Below are 23,721 nucleotides of genomic sequence, written 5' to 3'. Positions count from 1 at the left end.
AGTCGACTCTGATTGGTCGAAGCGTTACCATGGAGAATGAACCAGGGGCCAATTGTGCCCTGGGGTTTTGTTCAATTTAAACAATGTGCGATGTGGGGACATGTTCCTTTTGCCTGTACAGAAAAGGTCCCAACGTATGAATGTATGTAGCTGCCAGCAAGTGGCGACTGGGTCACATGGCAAACCTGAACAATAATCTTAAACTGGAGATGAGCCTAATTCTTGGCAAACTTGGGATTGTCCAGTAAGTGCGGCCCAATCACAAAATCACATCTACCGTTAGGCATGTAGTGAGTTTAGGTTGGGTAAGATCAATACTCTGCCGATTGTGAGAAGCCAGAGGGATGTGCTTTGATAGAGTCCACCAGTTGTTGGGACGTACGGCCCATATACCCGGCATTGAAACTCAGAGACCACAGTATTCATTTGTGTGGTTGGCAGAATGTCATTTTGGTTTGACGGCAGCATCCTATTGGTGGAGAATACCACACGGTATTGCTGCGGTATAGTAGGAGTGTAAACAGCTGGCTTCACCTGGTGCCCAGTGTTTTGAGATACCTTACCCTTCCTGGGTAAACTGAGAAGACCAGGCACCTTCAGGACTGAAAGTGATGGCCTTAAGCCCATTCATGAGTTTGCGCGATATGGAGCCATACAGATCAAGAGAACAGAAAACACCCTTCGGCCCATTGTGTCTGTGCTGGTCAAGGACAAACCACCCAACTATTCTAGTCCCATTTTCCAGCACTTGGCCCAAAGCCGTATGTGCCTTGGCATCGCAAGTGCACACCTCAATACTTCTTAAATGTTATGAGGGTCTCTGCCTCCACCACCCTTTCAGGCAGTGAGTTCCAGACTCCCACCACCCTCTGAAATCATAGAATTATAGAATCCTACAGTGCAGAAGGAGGCCATTTGGCCCATCGAATCTGCACCGACTCTCTGACAAAGCATCTTACCAAGGTCCACTCCCCCCCTCCCCCCCTTCATCCCCATAACCCCACAGATTTGCCCTGCTAATCTACACATCTTGGGACACAAGGGGGCAATTTAGCATGGCCAATCCATCTAACCCGCATGGTTTAGCAAGGTAAAGCAACCTAACCTGCACATCTTTGGAGTGTGGGAGGAAACCGGAGCACCCGGAGGAAACCACACGCAGGCACGGGGAGAACGTGCGAACTCCACACAGACAGTGACCCGAGGAATTGAACCCGGGTCCCTGGTGTTGTGAGGCAGCAGTGCTAACCACTGTGCCACCATGCCGCTCTGGGTGAAAAAGATTTTCCTCACATCCCCTCTAAACCTCCTGCCGTTTCCCTACATATATAGCGAGCAATGATATAATCAGGGGAGCCATTATCCCACAGAATAGCTTTGATGTCTCTCTATTCCAGCATCAAGCTTGCATGGTGAATAAATGGCTCAGGTCCTATTTAGGAGATTATGTAATTACTGCTGTGGCTTTACTGATTCTTGGAAATGTTGATCACGAGTTCTTAATGATTTCATCTTTTCCTGTAGGACCCATTAACAGCGCGAACTCTGACCCTGGTATCTAAGACCATCCAGACTTTGGGAAGCTTATCCAAATCCAAGTCTGTAAGTTTTCTGCTGTGCTTACTCTGTGTTCTAATGAGACTGTATTTAACTGTACCGACTGTCTCCACGGCAATAAGCTAAACCCATGCTCCCGGTAAGGTCAGTGTTTGGTGGGTGTGTATCAGTCGAAGGGATATGATGGTGTACTGCTGATACGACTACAAACTGAAAATACACTGGTCTCAGTAAAAGTGACCACACAACTGTCGGTGTGGAGTTTGCATGTTCTCCCCGTGCCTGCGTGTGGTTTCCTCCGGGTGCTCCGGTTTCCTCCCACACTCCAAAGATGTGCAGGTTAGGTGGATTGGCCATGCTAAAATTGGTTATGTTGGGGAACTAACTAGGGTAAGTGCATGGGGTTATGGGAATCGGGTTTGGGTGAGATTGTGGTCAGTGCAGAGTCGATGGGCCGAATGGCCTCCTTCTGCACTGTAGGATTCTATGATCTACGATCTATAACTAGTCGTAAAATGGTTCTAGTTGTGTTGGACCTCCTCAAACTAATTCCAGGAGGACTCAGGTGCAGTCACACAGAGAGAGCATTGTCTCAGAGATCACTAGAGTTTCCTCCGGGTACTCCGATTTCCTCCCACTCTGCAAAGATGTGCAGGATAGGTGGATTGGCAATGATCAATGCACGGGGTTACGGGGATAGACAGGGGGAGTGGGCCTAGGTAGAATGCACTTTCCGTGTGGACTGGATGGGCCAAATGGCCTCATTCTGCACTATAGGATTCTATGGAACACAGCCCTCTGCCAAATCACAAAAGTTTCACCATCGTTATACATTGTTGGTTAAATACACAGAACATTGATTAGATTCCAATCTCGTCCACATGTAGGGTTCGATTAAACATTTCACCCCAACAAGGCTCTTTAGCTTCTCCTTATCCTATCCAGAACCTACACTTTAATCTGCACTTACCTCCTGCCCCTCTAACGGTAAACAGAGTTAGTTCCCAAGGCCTTACTGGAGAGTTCCACTGTTATAGGCCCTTAGGGTGTGTGGGCTGCGGCGATTGGGGCTCAATGCTGCCTTTGAGCAAGAACTCCCAGTCTTCCTCAGTGATCTCAAGAGCAGACTAAAGCTACAGAGCTGTCTGTCTGATTTACCCCGTGAGTGCCGCTCCCTCTGGGTGAAGAAATCTTGTTGAGTTTACGTGAATAGACTTCATGGTTTACCTCGATTCTGTTAAACAAACTAAACCTTCCCCAAGCATTTGTAGATCATCAGATTTAACTGGTTTATGTTGTTGATGTTCATGTTAACTTAAGTTTAATTATTAGTGTCACAAGTAAGGCTTGCATTACACTGCAATGAAGTTACTGTGAAATTCCCGAGTCCCCACATTCCTGCGCTGTTGGGGTCAATGCACCGAACCAGCATGCCTTTAAGACTGTGGAAGAAAACCAGAGTCCCTGGAAGAAACCCACACAGACATGGGGAGAACGTGCAAACTCCACACAGACAGTGACCCGAGATGGGAATTGAACCCGGGTCCCTGGTGCTGTGAGGCAGCAGTGCTAACCACTGTGCCACCGTGCCGTGGGTAATCAGTGCTCTCTGTGGGATACTCCATCTCAATCAATCCACAATCAATTCTCAATTGACGGAGGATGAGGGGTGACCTAATAGAGGTGTATAAAATTATGAAAGGCATAGATAGGGTGAACGGTGGGAAGCTTTTTCCCAGGTCGGTGGTGACGTTCACGAGGGGTCATAGGTTTAAGGTGAGGGGGGGTAGGTTTAACACGGATATCAGAAGGACGTATTTTACACAGAGGGTGGTGGGGGCCTGGAATGCGCTGCCGGGCAAGGTTGTGGAGGCGGACACACTGGGAACGTTTAAGACTTATCTAGACAGCCACATGAACGGAGTGGGAATGGAGGGATACAAAAGAATGGTCTAGTTTGGACCAGGGAGCGGCGCGGGCTTGGAGGGCCGAAGGGCCTGTTCCTGTGCTGTATTGTTCTATGTTTTTTGTTCAAAATGGATAAAGCTCTGTGCTCACATTCACATCCACAAAACCCAGCTGAAGATATCTGCTGCTGTCTCTGTGTGAAATATATCGCGTGTGATGAAAAGACATAGTAAATCTGTTTCATGGTTTCTTAACAGTGCATAAAGCTGATGAGTTAATTAATTGTCTGAAATGTAAAGTCCAGGTTTCTGAGCCGGCTTTTTATGAGTGCCCCTGTTCATTACTGGAAAAAGAATACATGGAATACTGTGCACAGTTCTGGTCACCCTATTATAGAAAGGATATTATTAAACTAGAAAGAGTGCAGAAAAGATTTACTAGGATGCTACCGGGACTTGATGGATTGAGTTATAAGGCGAGGCTGGATAGACTGGGACTTTTTTCTCTGGAGCGTAGGAGGCTGAGGGATGATCTTATAAAGGTCTATAAAATAATGAGGGGCACAGATCAGCGAGATAATCAATCTTTTCCTAAAGGTAGGGGAGTCTAAAACTAGAGGGCATAGGTTTAAGGTGAGAGGGGAGAGATACAAAAGGTCCAGAGGGGCAATTTTTTCACACAGAGGGTGGTGAGTGTCTGGAACAAGCTGCCAGAGGTAGTAGTAGAGGCGGGTGCAATTTTGTCTTTTAAAAAGCATTTAAATAGTTACATGGATAAGATGGGTATAGAGGGATATGGGCCAAATGCGGGCAATTGGGATTAGCTTAGTGGTTAAAAACTGGGCGGTATGGACAAGTTGGGCCGAAGGGCCTGTTTCCATGCTGTAAACCTTGATGACTCGAAGACAAAGGATTATGTAAGTCTATTTGAGAAAGAGTTCTGTTTCTGTACAGTGGCCATTAGCAGGACCCCCTGATAGCAATTCTCCTGGGCAATTAGCAGGAATATGTTAATAAATATTTCGTTTCTATTTTTTAAATAATTTACTTTTTAAAATTATATCTGCAGGCAAGTTTCAAAGAATCCTACATGGCCATCTTCCATGAGCACTTTAATGAACAGAAATACACAGAGGCTGTGAGAAATGTAGGTATCTGTTGTCGGTGAGCATTCTCTCATTTTCCCCATTGAGTGAGAAAAGCAAGTGTCCGCAGGGGCATGGTAAAGGTTTCTAGGTGAGAGGTTAAACTGAGGTCCCAATCTGCCCCCCTCAGAGGAACATGGAGGGTCCCATTCTGCTCTTTCAGAGAGTTCAGGGAAGTTCACATCTGGACCCCGGGCAATATTTATCTTCAACCAAGAGATTCTCTGGTCATGTCTCTCACTGCTGCCTATGGGGTCTTGCTGTGTGCAAATTGGCTACGGCATTTCCTACGTTATAACAGTGACTGGGACAGCACGGTGGCACAGTGGTTAGCTCTGCTGACTCACAGCGCCAGGGACCCAGGTTCAATTCCAGCCTTGGGGGACTGTGTGGAGTTTGTATGTTTTCCCCGTGTCTGCGTGGGTTTCCTCCGGGTGCTCCAGTTTCCCCCCATGCTCCAAAGATGTGCGGGTTAGGTTGATTGACCATGCTAAATTGCCCTTTAGTGTCAAGAGGACTAGCTAAGGTAAATTCATGAGGTTATGGAGATAGGGCCTGGGTGGGATTGTGGTCGGTGCATGCATGATGGGCCAAATGGCCTCCTTCTGCACTGTAGGGACTCTATGATTCTATGACTGCACTTCAAAAACACTTTGTGGTATTGAGATTGTAATAAATTTAAATCTTCCTTTATCAACAAATTCACACATTTATTCCGATGGTGAAAGGAGGATAGTCTTTTCCAGCAGTGAGCAGCTGTTGTTGGATGTGGACGGTTTGTGTCCATGTGTTGGGTTTGTGATTAATGTGCAGATTTGTCTTTGTCTTCAGGTTTCGGGAGTTTGGATTTAGCATTTGGGTTTATGATTGGGATTTGGATTTGAGTTCCTTTGGAATTCCTATTTATCCAGGTCTAATCCGGATCTTCCCACTCTGCCTTTGGTGTGAGGACCAAACCTTCTGTCCGAGATTATAAACGGGAATCCTTACCGGTGAAAGGCTGGCCTCTAATTGCCGACATCGGTAACTTTATCCCGAGCGTCCCCGGGAAGAGAACAGAACAAAGCAACATGACCCCGATGCTATGGATTAATTTAACACAGTTTTTAATGGTGAACCTTTCTTCTTAAATCAAAGGAAAGTCAGAATTTAGTTGTAATTAGAGTCCGAGGGGCAGAGGGACCAGTGGGTTTCGCCAAGGCTGGTTTTGTGACACAAAAGGTTAAATAATGGCAGAGGAAGAGGGTTGTGGGGACTTTACATAAAGAGCCGCAAGTCATTTAATACTGCACCTCTGTTTTGGATGAAGTTCCTAGATTTAATCTCCTCATCTGGAAGGAAGGATCACAAGAGCATTGAACAGCCCATTGTCCTGAAGGAAGGGTGAGTTCTTGCATTGTCGCAGATTCACATTCAACACCTTCACTGCTCTTCATGTTGTCCACTCCATTTGTATTTCTTGTGCTGCCATTGTCATGATTCTGGGTAATTCAGCGTTTGTTGGACCTGTCCATTTCAGTATCAAAGGAAGACATTTATATCTAATGTTTACATGTAAAAGAAAACCAGAATAACCATTGTGTCATGTTTAATTTTTTTAAATTTTGGGTGGCACGGTGGCACAGTGGTTAGCACTGCTGCCTCACAGCGCCAGGGGCCCGGGTTCGATTCCTGGCTTGGGTCACTGTCTGTGCGGAGTTTGCACATTCTCCCAGTGTGTGTCTGTATGTGTGTGACTGTTTGATTTATTATTGTCACATGTATTAGTATATAGTGAAAAGTATTGTTTCTTGCGCTATACAGACAAAGCATATTGTTCATAGAGAAGGAAAGGAGTGCAGACTATAGTGTTACAGTCATAGCTAGGGTATAGAGAGAAAGATCAACTTAATGTGAGGTAGGTCCATTCAAAAATCTGATGGCAGCAGGGAAGAAGCTGGTTGGTACATGACCTCAGACTTTTGTATCTTTTTCCCAATGGAGTTAAAAATAAAGTAAGGTTTATTTATTAGTCACAAGAAAGGCTTACATTAACACTGCAATGAAGTTACTGTGAAATTCCCCAAGTCGCCGCAGTCCGGCGCCTGTTCAGGTCAATGCACCTAACCAGCACGTCTTTCAGAATGTGGGAGGAAACCAGAGCAAACACGCAGACACGGGGAGGACGTGCAAACTCCACACAGACAGTGACTCAAGCCGGGAATCGAACTTGGGTCCCTGGCACTGTGAGGCAGCCGTGCTAACCATCATACTACCGTGCCGCCCAAGAAGGTGGAAGAGAGGATGTCCGGGGTGCGTGGGATCCTTAATTATGCTGGCTGCTTTTCTGAGGCATCGGGAAGTGTAGACAGAGTCAATGGATGGGAGACTGGTTTGTGTGATGGATTGGGCTACATTCACAACTTTTTGTAGTTTCTTGCGGTCTTGGGCAGAGCAGGAGCCCATACCAAGCTGTGATACAACCAGAAAGAATGCTTTCTATGGTGCATCTGTAAATGTTGGTGAGAGTCGTAGCTGACATGCCAAGTTTCCTTCGTCTTCTGAGAAAGTAGAGGCATTGGTGGGCCTTCTTAACTATAGTGTTGGCATGAGGGGACTAGGACAGGTTGTTGGTGATCTGAGTATCTGGGAGCGTGTGTGTGTGTATGAGTGTGTGTGTCAGTGTGTGCCCTGCGATGGCCTGGTGTTCCGTCCTGGCTGTACCCCACTCAATGCCCAGTGGCTGCTGTGAGAGGTTCCCACTCCCCGCGACCCTGAATTAGGGTAAGCGGCGAAGCGAAAGTGAAGAAGTTGAATTTTTATAATTCGTTGCCAGGATGTGGGCAAGGCCACGTTTATTGTCCATCCCCTTGTCCCCGAGGGACAAGGACAGGTTGTTGTGTCAAGAAAGCGGTTAGCCACCTTCTTGACACAACTGAGTCTCTCGCATGGCCAGGTAACAGTCTGCCATATTGCTGTGGGACTGGAGTCACATACAGGCACAAAATGAGAAAGGATGGAAGGTTTCCTTCCCTGAGGGACATTCATGAACCAGATGGGTTATTACCAAAATCCCGCAGCTTTGTAGTCACTTTAACTGAGAGCAGTTTTCTATTTTAACTCGGGCTGCCCTGGGTGGGATTTGAACACACACTCCCTGGAGTATTTGTCCAGCAACAGAACCATTGTACTCTCGGGCTCTGGTTTAGAAGAGCGGAGATGTAGAGTCATTGTTTTTGTTGCTAATATATGTGTAGAAAAGACTGACAAGATTTTTAAAAGTTGAGGTTAGAAAGCCCTCCTCTGATTTATCATCCATTAAAATTAATTATTCTGAACTTTGCTGAAAAGAGGGACAAGCTGAAGTTTCTCGTCTCGCACTCATCAGGACAAATGCAAGAATACCAAATTTCAAATGACACAACAATTTATACTGCAGGAGAAAGGGAGTGCTGATTGGTGAGGAAGTCCATTCTAATTGGCTGAGGCATTGCCATGGAGAATGCAAAGGGGAAAAATAGGCTCCCCAATTAATCAAAAAAGACGCAAAGCTTGAAATTATTCCTCTTGTCCTCCAGTGGCAACCCTCGACCTGCAAACAATCAGCACCATTTCCTGCTGTAGTAAGAATTGCTGTGTATTGCCAATTGATGAATTGCTATTTGGACCTGACAGCATAGTGGCCCAGTATTCATGTGCGGCACCGTGGCACAGTGGTTAGCACTGCTGCCTCAAAGCGCCAGGGACCCGGGTTCAACTCCCAGCTTGAGTCACTGTCTGTGCAGAGTTTGCACGTTCTCCCCGTGTCTGCGTGGGTTTCTCCGGGTGCTCCGGTTTCCTCCCACAGTCCGAAAGACGTGCTGGTTAGGTGTATTGGCCGTGCTAAATTCTCCCTCAGTGAACCCGAACAGACGCCGGAGTGTGGCGACTAGGGGATTTTCACAGTAACTTCATGGCAGTGTTAATGTAAATCTATTTGTGACACTAATAAATAAACTTTAAACTTTTAAATATTCTGATTAACACTTCCAGAACTAAGGCAGCAGTGATGATCTGTAAATTCCCATATCAATATGGGCTCAAAAGAATAATCTAAATTTACAGTAAAACATTAATGAGAGAATTCACAGAATTGTCTCGCTGCAGAGATCAACAGTAACAGCTCACGAAATGGAGCAAATCTAACCAGAGTGAAATGTGCTTCCTTGGGAGATAACTTATCAGAATCTAAACAACAAACAATAAGGAAACAATTTGACTCTCACTGCGACCATCGCAAGAAGAAGAATGTGGAAAAACTGGAAGGTGAAATAGTTTTACAGCTAAAAGTAACAGAGGAACTTCTCCAGCAGGCAGCTGGTGAGTAACATCTTCAGAGCAATGACACCGAGGACAGCTGGTCAGCCAGGAGTGCGGCACACTTTCTGAATTAAGCCATGGCTAAATGGTCTGAAGCTGACAAAGAACTTAAAGATTTAAAGGTGATGGCGGAGCAGGCTCGAGAGGCTGAATGGCCTACTGCTGCTCCCGGTTCTTATGCTTATTTGGCCCATTGTATCTGCACCAGCTCTCTCTGTGCTTCTTCCCTGATACAGAATCCCTACAGTACAGAAGGAAGCCATTCGGCCTACCAAGTCTGCACCGACTCTCTGACAGCACCTTACCCGGGCCGTATCCCCATAACCCCAACTGCCCACCCACCAATCCTCCAAGCCTACACATGCTGGAACACTAAGGGGCAATTTAGCATGGCCAATCCACCTAATCCGCACATCTTTTGGACTGTGGGAGGAAACCGGAGCACCTGGAGGAAACCCACGCAGACACGGGGAGAATGTGCAGACTTCACACAGACAGTGACCCAAGGCCGGAATCGAACCTGGGTCCTGGCGCTGTGAGGCAGCAGTGCTAACCACTGTGCCACCGTGCTGCCCATCACTGAAATTGGTGAAAATATAACCTTTGAATTCAAGTTTAAACATCACTATCTGTGGGGAGTGGGGGGGGTGGAAGATTGCAGAGTCTGATGGACCCTCATGCCTCTGCTAGTTCTTTGAAAAGATCCAATTAGTCTCACTCTCTCTGCGCTTTCCTCTATCATTCTGTAGTTTTCCATGTCTTTACAAATTGCATTTACCTGATTCCCTTCTGAAGGTTATTAGTGAATCTGCTTCCACCTCCTTTTCAAGCAGCGCCTTCCAGATCACAACTCGCTGTGTAGAAAAAAAAACACTCAAACCCCTCCTAATTCTGTTACCAATTATCTGAAATCTGTGTTCTGTGGTTACTGACCCTTCTGCCATTAGAAACAGTTTCTCCTTCGTTACCCGATCAAAACACCTCATTATTTGGAACACCTCTGTTAACTCTTCCGATATTTTTACATTATTATTGCTGTCCTGCTGTTGTTCAGTTATCTGAAAATTAATTTATTTCCATTCTTTAGCCTTGCTCCTGTGTCCTATTGATTCCTGCTCATGTCTGCTTCTACCCAAACTGAGTTGGCGTTAACTCTGTTTCTCTCCTAATTGATGCTGAGCTTTTCCGTCCTCCTCTGTTCTTGGTACATTCTGAGTTTTGAATGTTCCACGTTCTTCGCAGCTGATAAAGCATTTCAGGAAAAGGTTAATATTTAACCTGGGTCAGCTGGACGCCAGTGAAAGTGGATGTCACCGTGGCTTCAGAGTGAAAGTGGGCGACAGTATTAGCAAATCAATCACTTTGAGACAAATACAAGCGTGGCCAGGAGTTTGGAATGTGCTCTGAAAAGGAGAAATATAACGACAAAGGAAGATGCAACTAATGACCTGTTACTAAAAGTATTGACTATTGACATCATGACTAAAAGTATTCACAGACCACTGCCTTTTGAGGGAGAGAATTCCAAAGACTCACCACCCTCTGAAAGAAAAATATTCATAGAATCCTATAGTGCAGAAGGAGGCCATTCGGGCCATCGAGTCTGCACCAACCACAATCCCACCCAGGCCCTAACCCCATAACCCCACACATTTACCCTAGCTAGACCCCAGACACTAAGTGTCAATTTAGCATGGCCAATCCACCTAACCCGCACACCTTTGGAGTGTGGGAGGAAACCGGAGCACCCGGAGAAAACCCACGCAGACATGGGGAGAGCGTGCAAACTCCACACAGACAGTGACCCAAGGCGGGAATCGAACCCTGGTCCCTGGCGCTGTGAGGCGGCAGCGCTAACCACTGTGCCACCGTGCCACCCACTGTGTTTATTAACAGGACAAAGCTTGAAATAGTCGTGGGAATTTTAATTTCAAATCTTATCTCCGAGTATACGATGAGAATTTCTGCTCAGTGATTGATTTAGTAAAATTTATAACTCGGAGGTTCCAACTCTTTAAGATAGATCTTTGGCATGATTGACAAGGCTGCGATTTATTGCCAGTCCTAGTTGGCCAAGTTTGATACCCTTGAGCATCTTGCTGGGTTAGCTCAAAGGAGTGAGTAAGAATCAGTCTTGTTGCTGTGGGACTGGAGTCACATACAGGCCGTACTGGGTAAGGACAGCAGGTTACCTTCCCCGGAGGATGTTAGTGAACTAGTTGGGTTTTTATGACAATTCAGCAACTTCACCATGGTCACTTTTACTGAGACCAGCTTATTTTTATTTCAACTGAGGTGAAATTCTCAAACAGCCAATGATGGGATTTGAATTTATCTTTCCCGGGATTATTAATCTGGGGCTCTTGGTCATCAGACCAGTAACTGTTGCATTATCGTACGGGGTCAGATAACAAAGATTAAAAGATATTGGGCGGGATTTTATGGCCTCGCTCGTCCTGAAACCGTGAAATCCCGTCCGAGGTCAACGGACCTTTCCATTGTCCGTCCCTCACCCGCTCCGATTCCTATGGCGGGCAGAATGGTAAAATTCCAGTGATTCTGTGCACCCTGGACACTTGAAGGGCTGATTATCTGAGTGGTGAATGGGAGTGTTATCCATTGGGAATGTGTGCTGGGAAAACCATGAACGTTCCCAACAAATGAGGCTCCGAGTCTGGAGCTGACCCTCAGACTGTAGACATTTTGGAGAACAGCAATCCCTTTCGCCTGCCAGGTTCCTTCACCGTTTAATCTTTATTAAATTTTCTGACTGATGTTACTTCCTTTGTGGCTGCAAAGATTTCAGTTGCTAACCTTCCTGACTGATATTGATGTTTTTTCCTTTAGGTTTATGATTAAGCGAGCCCAGGGAAGAAATCGTTTCGGCATCAAGAACTTCAAGAAGCGATGGTTCCGTCTCACCAATCACGAGTTCACCTACCACAAACACAAAGGTGCCCCAATTCTCCTTATCCTGCGGAACACTCACTGCCAGTAATGTTCCATTTATCCTGTCCTGTCTCCTGACTGTCTTACTCCCAGTTGGATTTTCCTCTCCCACACTCTGAGAGACTCCACCGATTGTGGATCAAGTTGTTACTCACTGATACACTCTCTTCCCCCTCAGCTGCAACCTGCGAATCCCATGTTCGCTGGAGGATTTTCCTTCCTGCCAAACAATGGAATTCATTGATGGAGATTAGCCGGCATTGTCCCCCCTACCCTCCTCCTTAATTTGCCACCCGCCACCTCCCCCACTGCCACAGTTTGTCACAATCTCCAATAAGACATAGGAACCATTCGGCCCATCAACGAAAACATGGCTGATCTGATATAATAATCCTCAACTCCACTTTCTCGCCTTATCCCCATAACCCTCGATTCCCTTACTGATTAAAAATTTGTCCACCTCAGCCTTGAACATACTTAACCACCCAGCCTCTACTATCCTCTGCGGTAAAGAATTCCACCGGTTCACTCCCCTCTGAGAGAAGAAATTCCTCCTCATCTCTTGTTAAATGGACAACCCCCTTACTCTGAGATGATGCCCTCTGGTCCAAAACTCTCCCACAAGGGAAAACAACCTCTCAGCATCAACCCTGTCAATCCCCCTGAGAATCCGATACGTCTCAATAAGGTTGTCTCTCATTCTTCTAAACTCCAATAAGTACAGGCCCAACCTACTCTCCTCATAAGAAAATCTCTCCAGATCCAGGATCAACCTAGTGAACCTTCTCTGGACTGCCTCCAATGCCAGTATTTATTACCTTAAATATGGGGATTGAAACTATTCCAGGTGTGGTCTAACTAGTGCCTTGCATAGTTTGAGCAAGACTTCCTTATTTTTATACTCCATTCCCTTTGAAATAAAGGCCAACATTCCATTTGCCTCCCTATTACCGGCTGAACTTGCATGCGAGCTTTTTGTGCACGAGGACCCCAAATCCCTCTGAGCAGCAGCTTTCTACAGTCTCTCTCCATTTAAATCTATCTCCCATCACTTACTGACAGCCAGGGTAGAGAGAGTCAGTAGGGTAGTTGTAGAGAAGATGTTTCCAGTTGTGGGGGAGACTAAACCCAGAGGCTGCCAATAGAAGATTATCACTAATTTATCACTAATAAATTCAAAGAACAGTACAGCACAGGAACAGGCCCTTCGACCCACCAAGCCTCTGCTGACACACGACACCTTTCTAAACGAAAGACCTTTTGCCTCTACGGGGTCCGTATTCCTCTATTCACTACCTATTCATGTATCCGTCAAGATGTCTCTTAAAATTTGCTATTGTATCTGCTTCTACCACCTCCTCTGGCAACGCATTCCAGGCACTTAACATCCTCTGTGTAAAAAAACTTTCTTCTCACATCACCTTTAAACTTTCCCTTTATTACCTTAGACCAATGTCCCCTAGTAATTGACATTTCCACCTTGGGGAAAAAGACTCTGTCTATCCATTCTATCGGTGCCTCTCGTAATTTTGTGAACTTCTATCAGGTCGCCCCTCAGCCTCTGATGTTCAAGTGAAAACAAACCAAGGTTGTCCAATCTCTCCTCGTAGCTAATACCCTCCAAACATTCAGTGGGGAAACCTGTTTACCCAGAGAGTGGGGAGAATGTGGAACTCACTCCCACAGGGAGTGATCAAGGTGAATAATAAAGATACGTTTTAATAGGAAGTTGGATAAACATGAGGGAGAAAGGGACACGAACATACGCTGATAGGGCGAGATGAGAGTGGGGTGGGGGTGGGAGGAGGTGCGAATGGCCTGTTTCTGACGTGGATTATCAATGTAATTCTAGGTAAGTTTGTTCCATTAGTCTGTGACTTAATGAATGGATTTAACCTGAAGGTTTAACCAGAGTGGGGAATGACGTGTTGCGTTTTGTTTTCAGCCTATCAGGACCTGTGCTAATAAACCTTTGTCCCTATTTTCTTTTCAGGAGACCAGTCGTTGTATAATATTCCCATTGAAAATATTCTTGCGGTAGAGAAACTGGAGGAAGAATCTTTCAAAATGAAAAATGTGAGTTGAGTGTAATGTGTTGCCCAGGGACAATAGGATGGAAGTGGTTATAATGATGCAAGGCTGGGACTGGATGGTTAGGAGCAAGTTGTTGGTTGAGTGGTCAAGGACAAAGGGTCAAAGCTATAACCACAACAACTTTCATTTAAATAGTGCCTTTCATCTTGGATCCCACCCCAGGTGCTGACTGTAAATCAGACAGAAATTGACACTGAACCAAAGCAGGAGATATTGGGGTAGGCGACCAAGAGCCTCATCCACGGGGTAGGTTTTAAGGAGCGTGTTAAGGGAGAGAGAGAGAGTGACAGAGAGGTGGACAGATTCAGAGGGAGCTCAGCTCAGGGCTGGAGCCAGGAAGTTGACGGTGTGGCCACCAGTGGTGGAGCGATTAAAATCAGGGATGCTGAGGAGAATTAGAGAAACACAGAGCCCTCGGAGAGTAGCAGGGTTGTGGGGGGGTTGCAGAGATAGAGTGGGGGAGAGGCCAAAGAGAGATTTGACAACAAGGATGGAAATTTTAATATTTGGGCATATTTGGAGCAGAGAGGTAACAGGTCAGAGAGGTCATAGTTCAGAGAGGTCACAGGAGAGCAGAAAGCGGGGGACACACCAAGGTTGCAAACAGTCTGGTTGAGACTGAGGCTGTGCCCAGGGAGTAGGAGGGAGTGGGAGTTAAACTAACAAGAGTTTGTGATGGGGATTGAAAACAATGGCTGCAGCCTTCCCCATGTTTAATTGGGGGAATTGGAATTGATGTTGCCTTGCAGAATCACAGCCCCAAAACTACCGACCAGTACAGTTCCAGAAAATCAGTGGCTACTGGCCAAATGGGTCAGATTCTCATTTAAACCAGAGTTTAACTATTGCTTCCTGTTGGTTGATTCAGATGTTTCAAGTTATTCAGCCGGAAAGAGCGTTGTACATTCAGGCCAACAACTGCGTGGAGGCAAAAGACTGGATTGACATCTTGACTAAAGTTAGCCAGTGCAACAAGAAGCGATTGACCAAGTACCATCCCTCAGCCTACCTCAACGGACACTGGCTGTGCTGCAAGACCAGCGCAGACTCTGCTCCAGGATGTACTCCCTGCACTGGGTAAGAGAGGCTCCACTTTGCAGTTTGTAATGAACAGTTTGTTACGCCACGGGAGTGATTCATTAACTAGTGTAACTATGCCCACTAGTTACTGACTCACTAACCAGTGTAACTATACCCACTAGTTGCTGATTCACTAACCAGTGTAACTATACGCACTAATTACTGATTCACTACATAGTGTAACTATACCAATAGTTACTGACTCACTAACCAGTGTAACTATACCAATAGTTACTGATTCACTAACCAGTGTAACTATACCAATAGTTACTGATTCACTAACCAGAGCAACTATGCCCACTAGTTACTGACTCACTAACCAGTGTAACTATACCCACTAATTACTGATTCACTACATAGTGTAACTATACCCACTAGTTGCTGATTCACTAACCAGTGTAACTATACCCACTAGTTGCTGATTCACTAACCAGTGTAACTATACCCACTAATTACTGATTCACTACATAGTGTAACTATATCAATAGTTACTGACTCACTAACCAGTGTAACTATACCAATAGTTACTGACTCACTAACCAGTGTAACTATGTCCACTAATTACTGACTCACTAACCAGTGTAACTATGTCCACTAATTACTGACTCACTAACCAGTGTAACTATACCAATAGTTACTGACTCACTAACCAGTGTAACTATACCAATAGTTACTGATTCACTAACCAGAGTAACTATGCCCACTAATTACTGACTCACTAACCAGTGTAACTATACCCACTTGTTGCTGATGCACTAACTAGTGTAACTATACCCACTAATTACTGATTCACTACATAGTGTAACTATATCAATAGTTACTGACTCACTAACCAGTGTAACTATACCAATAGTTACTGACTCACTAACCAGTGTAACTATGTCCACTAATTACTGACTCACTAACCAGTGTAACTATACCAATAGTTACTGACTCACTAACCAGTGTAACTATACCAATAGTTACTGATTCACTAACCAGAGTAACTATGCCCACTAATTACTGACTCACTAACCAGTGTAACTATGCCCACTAGTTACTGACTCACTAACCAGTGTAACTGTACCCACTAGTTGCTGACTCACTAACCAGTGTAACTATACCAATAGTTACTGACCCACTAACCAGTGTAACTATGCCCACTAGTTACTGACTCATTAACCAGTGTAACTATCTATACCCACTAGTTGCTGACTCACTAACCAGTGCAACTATACCACTAGTTACTGACTCACTAACCAGTGTAACTATGCTCACTGGTTACTGACTCACTAACCAGTGCAACTATACCCACTAGTTACTGACTCATTAACCAGTGTAACTATACCCACGAGTTGCTGACTCACTAACCAGTGTAACTCATTTTCCCCAATTTATTTTATTGAATCTTCCCTATCAGCTGCCTCTAAACCGCTCTGTGTCTAATATTCCTCTAAGAGTTGAAGCAGAATCATTCAGAACCTCAAACCTGCTGTGTTACGGTTGACCTTTAACCTCAACTCCACCTTCCTGCCCTAACGACATATCATGTGACTCCCTAAGTGCCCAAAAGTCTATCAGTGTTTGTCCTGAATTTACTCAGCCGCTGTCCACCGCCCTCCGGTGTGGAGAATTTCAAAGATTCACAACTCTCTGAGTGAACAAATTTCTCCTCATCTTAATCCTAAATGGCCTATCCCTTATCTGGAGATAATGTCCCCTGGTTCCAGACACTCCAGCCAGAGGAACATCAACCCTGATGAGTCTTTGTTCATAGCTGAAGCTTCTCACCACTAGTATCGCCTCAGTGAATCTCTGGTGTATCATCTCCAAGACCCTGAGAGTGGACCCAGTATTCCAGCTGTGGAGGGCAATGGTCCATAGAGGTGTAGCTTCTTAAGCTTAAAATTAATCTTAATTAACTAAAATGAAGAGATGTGATTTAAGTGGTCTTTCTGGTTCTGTGCAGGGGCCTTCCAGCTAACATCCAGCTAGATGTGGATGGTGACAGAGAAACTGAGCACATATACTCACTCTACAACAACTACAGGACCAAGTTGGAGAAGATGCAAGGTGAAGAATATAAAGACTCAAAGCTCTGTAATAACACTAATGCAGGAGATGGTGGAGAATGCTCTCTCGTGCTTCTGGGAGGCAGAATCCTTTATTATTCACTCTCAGGGCATTGGTGTCACCAGTCCTTACTAGCCCTTCCTTGGTTGTCCTAACTGAGAGGCCAGTTAAAGAGTTAACCATGTCAGGGTGGGACTGGAGTGACATATGGGCCCAGGCTGGGTAAGGACAGCCTTGGTGAAGCGGGTTGGGTCTTTATGATGACCCAATAGCTTCAGGGTCACTTTTATTGAGACCAGATTTTTCTATCCTCCTTCTCCAGGTACCAGGCCCGAAGAGGGTGTTGGTGACCATGGACTTCCATTGGATTGGTCCATGATTATGCTTGGCAAAGTCCTGCAGTGGCTTGCCGTTGCTTTCTGTAGCTGTCTGGCTGTAAAGGAAGCTCTCCCTCTCTTATTGCCAGCCATTGGAAGAATTTACAGGATGATAATCCACCTGTTTGACCACAATATGAACACATCTTCCATGGCCATCCAGTCCTGAAGTGGGACTCAAACCCAGAGCTTCTGGCTCAGAGATAGGGACACTGACCCACTGCGCCACAAGATCTCCAGATTTTCCAAACAGAAATAAAATTCTAAAGCTACTGAGTGGGTTTGGAATTCACGGGATTATTCCGGATCGCTGTTACTGTGAGCTGTGTTGTTTTCCTTTGGAGATAACATCAAAAGATGCCTGGTATTGATCTAGTAACTAACCATATCTTCAGGATGTCCCAAACAACCAAAATTTGATTAAAAGTGTAAAATTAGTTCCTGATTCACAATTAACTGTTCAAACATTAATGCCTTGTTAAACACATAGGCCAGAATTTTACCGGCCCACCCCTCCAGATTCCGGGAGCGGGCGAGGCTCGGAGAACGGCATTCTCCGTTGGCCTTGGGTGGGATCATACGAACTTCGGGCAGACGTGCCGGTAAAATTCCACCCATATAGCATCTCGGTTAGAGGCCTGTGCACAGTCACATCTCCATATTTTAAAAATTTAAGGAAAATTGGGGGAGTAGTGGGCAGTGAGGAGGATTGTCAGAGGATGCAGCAGGATAGAAATCGGCTGGAGACCTGGGCTTAAAGATGGCAGCTGGAATTTAACCCGGACAAATGTGAGGTGATGCGATTTGGAAGGTCTACTGCAGAAGGAAGGTATACAGTAAATTGTTGAACCCTTAGAAATATTAGCATACAGAGGGATCTAGGCGTGCAAATCCACAGTTCCCTGACGGTAGCAACTCAGGTGGACAAGGTGGTGAAGAAGGCGTACGGTATGCTGGCCTTCGTTGGTTAGGGTGTTGAGTATAGGAATTGGAAAATCATGTTGCAGGTGTATAAGACATTGGTTCGGCTACATGTGGAGTATTGAGTACAATTCTGGTCGTCACACTACCGGAAGGATGTTGATGCATTGGAAAGGATGCAGAAGAGATTTACCAGGATGCTGCCTGGTTTGGAGGATATGGACTATGAAGAAAGGTTGAACAAACTTGGATTGTTTTCATTGGAGCGTCGGAGGATGAGGGGGGGACCCGATAGAGGTTTACAAGATTCTGACAGGCTTGGATAGAGTGGATAATCAGAGTCTTTTTCCCAGGGTCGAAGGGTCAATTACTCGGGGGCAGAGGTTGAAAGTGAGAGGGGGAAAGTTTAAAAGAGATGTGAGGGGCAAGTTTTTCACACAGAGGGTGGTGAATGCCTGGAACGCGCTGCCGGAGGAGGTGGTGGGAGCAGATTCTAAAACACCATTGAAGAGACAACTGGATAGATACATGAATAGGCAGGGAATAGAGGGATATGGACCACATAGAGGCAAGAAAATATTAGATTAGAGGGGCATCCGTGTCGGTACAGACTTGGTGGGACGAATGGCCTGTTCCTGTGCTGTACTGTTCTTTGTACTTAAAAAGGGAACAGAGTGGAGCTCTTTTCTCCATAAGAGAGAGGGCTAAGGGACACAGTAGCAGAGTGGTTCACACTGTTACCTCACAGCGCAGGGACAAGCAGTGAGCACAAGCTGATTTCCTCCTTCTCTCTGCCCCCTAGCTCAATGATACTGAACACTGTAGCCACGTCCCATTTTTGCTACAACTATTATCATTCAATCCCCATTTGAAATTGGATGTAGAGTCCGTAGAACTTAGTGCTAGGATTTGCCTTAGAGGTCTGATAGTTTGTTAGATAACTGTTTTTTAAGTTTAGCCGGTATCTCTGCATTCCTCAAACTCTGGTCTCTTGCACATCCCTCATTTCTATCGCTCCTCCATTGGCGGCCATGCCATCAGCTGTCTGGGCCCCAAGCTCTGGAACATTCCGTCCCTAAACATCTCCGCCTCTCTCTCCTCTAAACTAGTCCTTAAGACTGTTTGACCAAGTTTTTGGTCACTTGTCTCAATATCTCCTCAAGCAGTTCAGTGTCAATCTGATGATGCCTTGGGATATTTTTACTATGTTAATGGTGTCATAGAAATGCAAATTGTTGTTATTGTTCCATTTCTCAAAGTAATCACCTCTATTTGACTCATTACCAGAGGCATGTGGAAGCAAGTCTGTGTACGACGGCCCAGAGCAGGAGGAATATTCAACGTTCATTATCGATGACCCTCAGGAGACGTACAAAGTGTCAAAACAGATTCTCGCTGCGGTCCAAACGCTGGAGTTGGAGCATGCTCAATATACGAAGAATAAGTTCAAGAGGACCAAGTATGGCAGCCAGTAAGCGTGACATTTTGCTCAAATTGCCCCTTCCTCCAACAACCTAAAAATAGCTTGGGAGCACAAACACCAGACTGGGCCCCTTGGGCCGAGTGGCCTGACTCTGTGCTGGAAATACTGTGGAATATTCCTGTCCTCAGATTGGGTGTTGTGCACCCTGGCGCAACCAGAAAGTCTCGCTGATTGTCTTTGCTGCATTGATCTTGTGGGGGCATCAACAGAGACATAGGAGTCACCCTAATTTTTTTGGGAATTGGGGGTGAGGTTATTTGTCACGCAGGACTCGCACCCCCCCACCCTCCCCCTCTACTCCCTGAAAGGCCACACTTTCACTGTGGTTTGCCATGAGAGGGGTGGGGAAAGAACAGTTAAAATCATAGAATGATACAGCACAGGAGGCCATTCAGCCCATCTTACCTGTGCTAACCAATTACTCCCACTCCCTTACTCTTTTCCCATAGACATGCTTTTGTTTTTCCTTTTCAAGTATTTATCCAATTTCCCCTTTTGAAAATTATTGAATTTGTTTCCACCTATCAGGCAACACCTTCCAGATCACAGCAGTTCACCGTGTAAAAAACCTTTCCTCATTTTGCCTCCAATTCTCCTGTCAATCACCCTCAATCCGTGTCCCTCTGGTTCCCGACCTTCCCCTCAGTGGAAACACTTTCTCCTTCTTTACTTTTATCAAAACCCTGTGTGATTTTGAACTCCTCGATTAAATGCCCCCTTTAACCTTCTCTGCCCCAAAGGGAACAATCCTAGCTTCTCCAGTCTCTCCAGGTTCACTGGAATCCCTCATCCTCTGGGAAAATTCTGGTGAACTTCCTCCGCACCCTCTCCGAGGTCTTGACATCCTTTGCAAAGTGCAGTGCGCAGGGTTGGACACAACATTGTGCCTGTGTGTTTCCTAAACATTTAGAATTATTTTCTTGTTTTTGTTTTCAATGTTCCTTTTACAAATCCCACCCACAGTCTTTACCACCTTATCTACTTTCCCCACCACCTTCAAAGGCCCCCCTCCCCACCCCCCCCCCCCCCCGCATTGTTTCATCTGTATAACTTCAAATGTAATTTAATAATTGTGCATTTTGTTTGTTTCCAGGGAACATCCAATCGGTGATAAGTCTCTTCAGTGTTACATGACTCAAAACTCAGGATCTTCGACCAATTCTGTGTGATCAACTGCCTTAAGACCTGGGAATGCCGAGAGTATTACTTTGTCCCTGAAGATGCTGGATACAGACTGAAAACGCAGAGAAGAATTTGTATGATATGTACAGACTTGGAGCATTCAACCGACACACTTTAGTTCCGATTTTAACAATGTTTTCACAAACAGCTACGGTGTGCACTTTTTGTCATCTGTTGATGACAGATGACTTGCCATTTGCCTTTAAGGCAATTATTTTATGACTGCTTTAGGGAGGTGATCAGTTCAATGATCATTGAAAGTGAATCAGTCTGTGAGCAACTCCAATGGGAAGCTTTAGGAATTGTTGGATCCGAGAATGCAAAGTATTGAAGTAACAGAACCTCACAAGCTGCAACGCACAGGGATAAACTCTGGGAGAGATACTAGACGGAGCCCAAGACTGAGTGAGAGGTTTAAATTCCTGATCTGTGTCCCATCCGAGGAAGGGGAGGGAGGTGTCTCTGCCTCAGTAAAGCCTTGTGAATTTACCCTTTAGAAACATCAGCGTCAGTTTATATTCACCCCAGACTCCAGTGAAAAGACACTCATAACGCAGCAGATTTTTCTGAATCGTATCCCAACGGCTTCTCTTCACTTCCCGGTTGAAGATTCTATTCTAGGGAGAGGATGAGCCCAGAATCGCTGCCATGTCCATCCTACGCCACTCAGAGGCACTGCTCTCTTCCACAATCATTGGTGTCTTTGGGCGGACTCTGAGGGATGTGTACGTGAGGGCACACCGTGAGGGCACACCGTGAGGGCACACCGTGCCCCAATGATTGCTGTCCCATCGATTGTTAACTTGTGTCACCGCAGTTGGAAAAAGACTCTTAACCTCTGTGCCATTTGCTGTTGTATCGTGTGTGCAGTTTTAGAAGTCCTCTCCTTTAACGGAACGGTTTGTCATACCAACAATGTGTGCAGTAGTGGAACTGCCTGTACATGCCACCTGACACAGTACAATGACTGAACCGTTTGTATGTAATCTTGGACTGTTCTATCCTGTATCAGGGATACAAAACACAGCATCGTTCACACACTCTGAAAAAGGCAATTTGTTAGTGCCATTACTAATGACAGTTATAGGGTTTTGGGGCCCAGATGTTCTGTTGTGGAACATATACTGACCCCTCACACCTCCTGCTTCAACTGTAACAGAAAGTAGGACTTTAATCTTCATTTGCAATCGCACATTTCTATCTAAAGGGATGAAAATACAACCACAATTGTAGGTAGATAGAATTCCTCAGAAGCTGCAGGGAGTTGTCCATTAGTATATCCCAGTAGAATTGGTTTATCGTGTCGTAGAGGAATGTTGAGTAAATTGTACAGTCGTAGGATTCCTGAACTGTCAAACGGCAAACGGACTGAGAAAAGTGTTTAGTTCCACGGAGAGTCTCCATTAGACCTGTCAGCTGAACAGATTCTCCTCCAATGCTTGTACGTTAACACTTTACCTAGAATACTAATCGGACACCTTGCATTTTTAACTGCCAAAATAAAATCACCAGTTTTTAAACAGCTGTCTGTTCATGCTACTGAGAGAAATGTTCCCAAGGATTGAGGAGTGTGAATAGGGAAGGGTAATAATGAGACAAATGGTGGGGTGGACGTGGGGAGGGGCGGGGGGGGAGGGGGGTGGACCTCCTGTTCCTGACCAAAACCGCCATGAACAGGCATACACAGGCCGCCAGCGATTGAGGGGGGTTGTCTGGTCTGCCTCGCTTTCGTGGCTACATTCACAGTCGGGTGTCCCCGGAGACGGAACACACGGGGTCTGTCGACACCATCGAGGTTTTCTAGCACCGTGTGGGCTTGGGTGTTTAACCTCGGTAACGTTCCGCTATCACCTCGGTAACGTTCCGTTATCACCTTAGTAACATTCTGTTATCACCTCGGTAACGTTCCGTTATCACCTCAGTAACGTTCCGTTATCACCTCGGTAACGTTCCGAAATCACCTTGGTAACGTTCCGCTATCACCTCGGTAATGTTCCATTATCACCTTGGTAACGTTACCTGCCTCTTCCCCACAAGCACAAGAAACCTGTGCTTTGGTCACCTGCATTTCTTTTACAATAGCCGCCCTCCATAAACTCCAAATGACTCACAAGGCAGCTACTGTTTCTAAATCATACCGAAACTCATTCCCGCAACTGCCTCCCTGTTCTTTAAAACACTGGATTCAATTCAATTCAATTGTCATTGTATAATGCACAAATACGAATATAACGAAAAGTGAGCTTGCAGGCTCCCAGGGGATACAAAGAAATAAAACGCAAATGCAGTAGTCATTATAAAACAGAGCCAATAGTCATTAAGTGTATACATTGCACAATGCCCATTGCCTGGGGACAGGACGGAATTCAGCTGGGTGACAGCTCTGGGGAAGAGGCTGTTCCCCAGCCTGGTCGTACGGGCTCGAATGTCTCTGTAGCGCATCCCAGATGGAAGGGGGCAGTCTCGTCACCAACCTTTCCAAATCCCTTCACACCTTTCACCTCCCCCTGCAATCTCCTCCAGCCTTGCACCCCCTCCCCCACCCCAAGCCCCTCCCTCACCCTCCGAACCCCTACTCCCCAAGCACCTCCCCTCTCCAAGCCCTTCCCCACCCTCCAATCCCCTAACCCCCGAAC

The 23,721-nt window shown here is 45.7% G+C and overlaps 1 protein-coding gene across 2 annotated transcripts in view; it reads left to right on the top strand.

Moving 5' to 3' along the window:
- Window positions 1-22,610, top strand: part of rasa3 (RAS p21 protein activator 3) — a 138,761-nt gene extending 116,151 nt beyond the window's left edge. The window contains exons 16-24 of one of the 2 annotated variants that reach the window (XM_078221484.1): window positions 1,525-1,602; window positions 4,534-4,611; window positions 5,919-5,992; window positions 11,795-11,901; window positions 13,890-13,972; window positions 14,859-15,067; window positions 17,019-17,122; window positions 19,708-19,891; window positions 20,997-22,610. In XM_078221484.1, the coding sequence (XP_078077610.1) occupies window positions 1,525-1,602; window positions 4,534-4,611; window positions 5,919-5,992; window positions 11,795-11,901; window positions 13,890-13,972; window positions 14,859-15,067; window positions 17,019-17,122; window positions 19,708-19,891; window positions 20,997-21,072 (993 nt within the window). In that variant the 3' untranslated portion in view covers window positions 21,073-22,610. The remainder of the gene's footprint in view (window positions 1-1,524; window positions 1,603-4,533; window positions 4,612-5,918; window positions 5,993-11,794; window positions 11,902-13,889; window positions 13,973-14,858; window positions 15,068-17,018; window positions 17,123-19,707; window positions 19,892-20,996) is intronic. The other variant, XM_078221485.1, reaches the window with a different exon arrangement.
- The last annotated feature ends 1,111 nt before the right edge of the window (window positions 22,611-23,721 follow it).

This window comes from Mustelus asterias, chromosome 10 (genome assembly GCF_964213995.1).
Source record: "Mustelus asterias chromosome 10, sMusAst1.hap1.1, whole genome shotgun sequence".
Classification (NCBI taxonomy): domain Eukaryota; kingdom Metazoa; phylum Chordata; class Chondrichthyes; order Carcharhiniformes; family Triakidae; genus Mustelus; species Mustelus asterias.
This window is presented reverse-complemented; position numbering and strand designations above follow the sequence as displayed.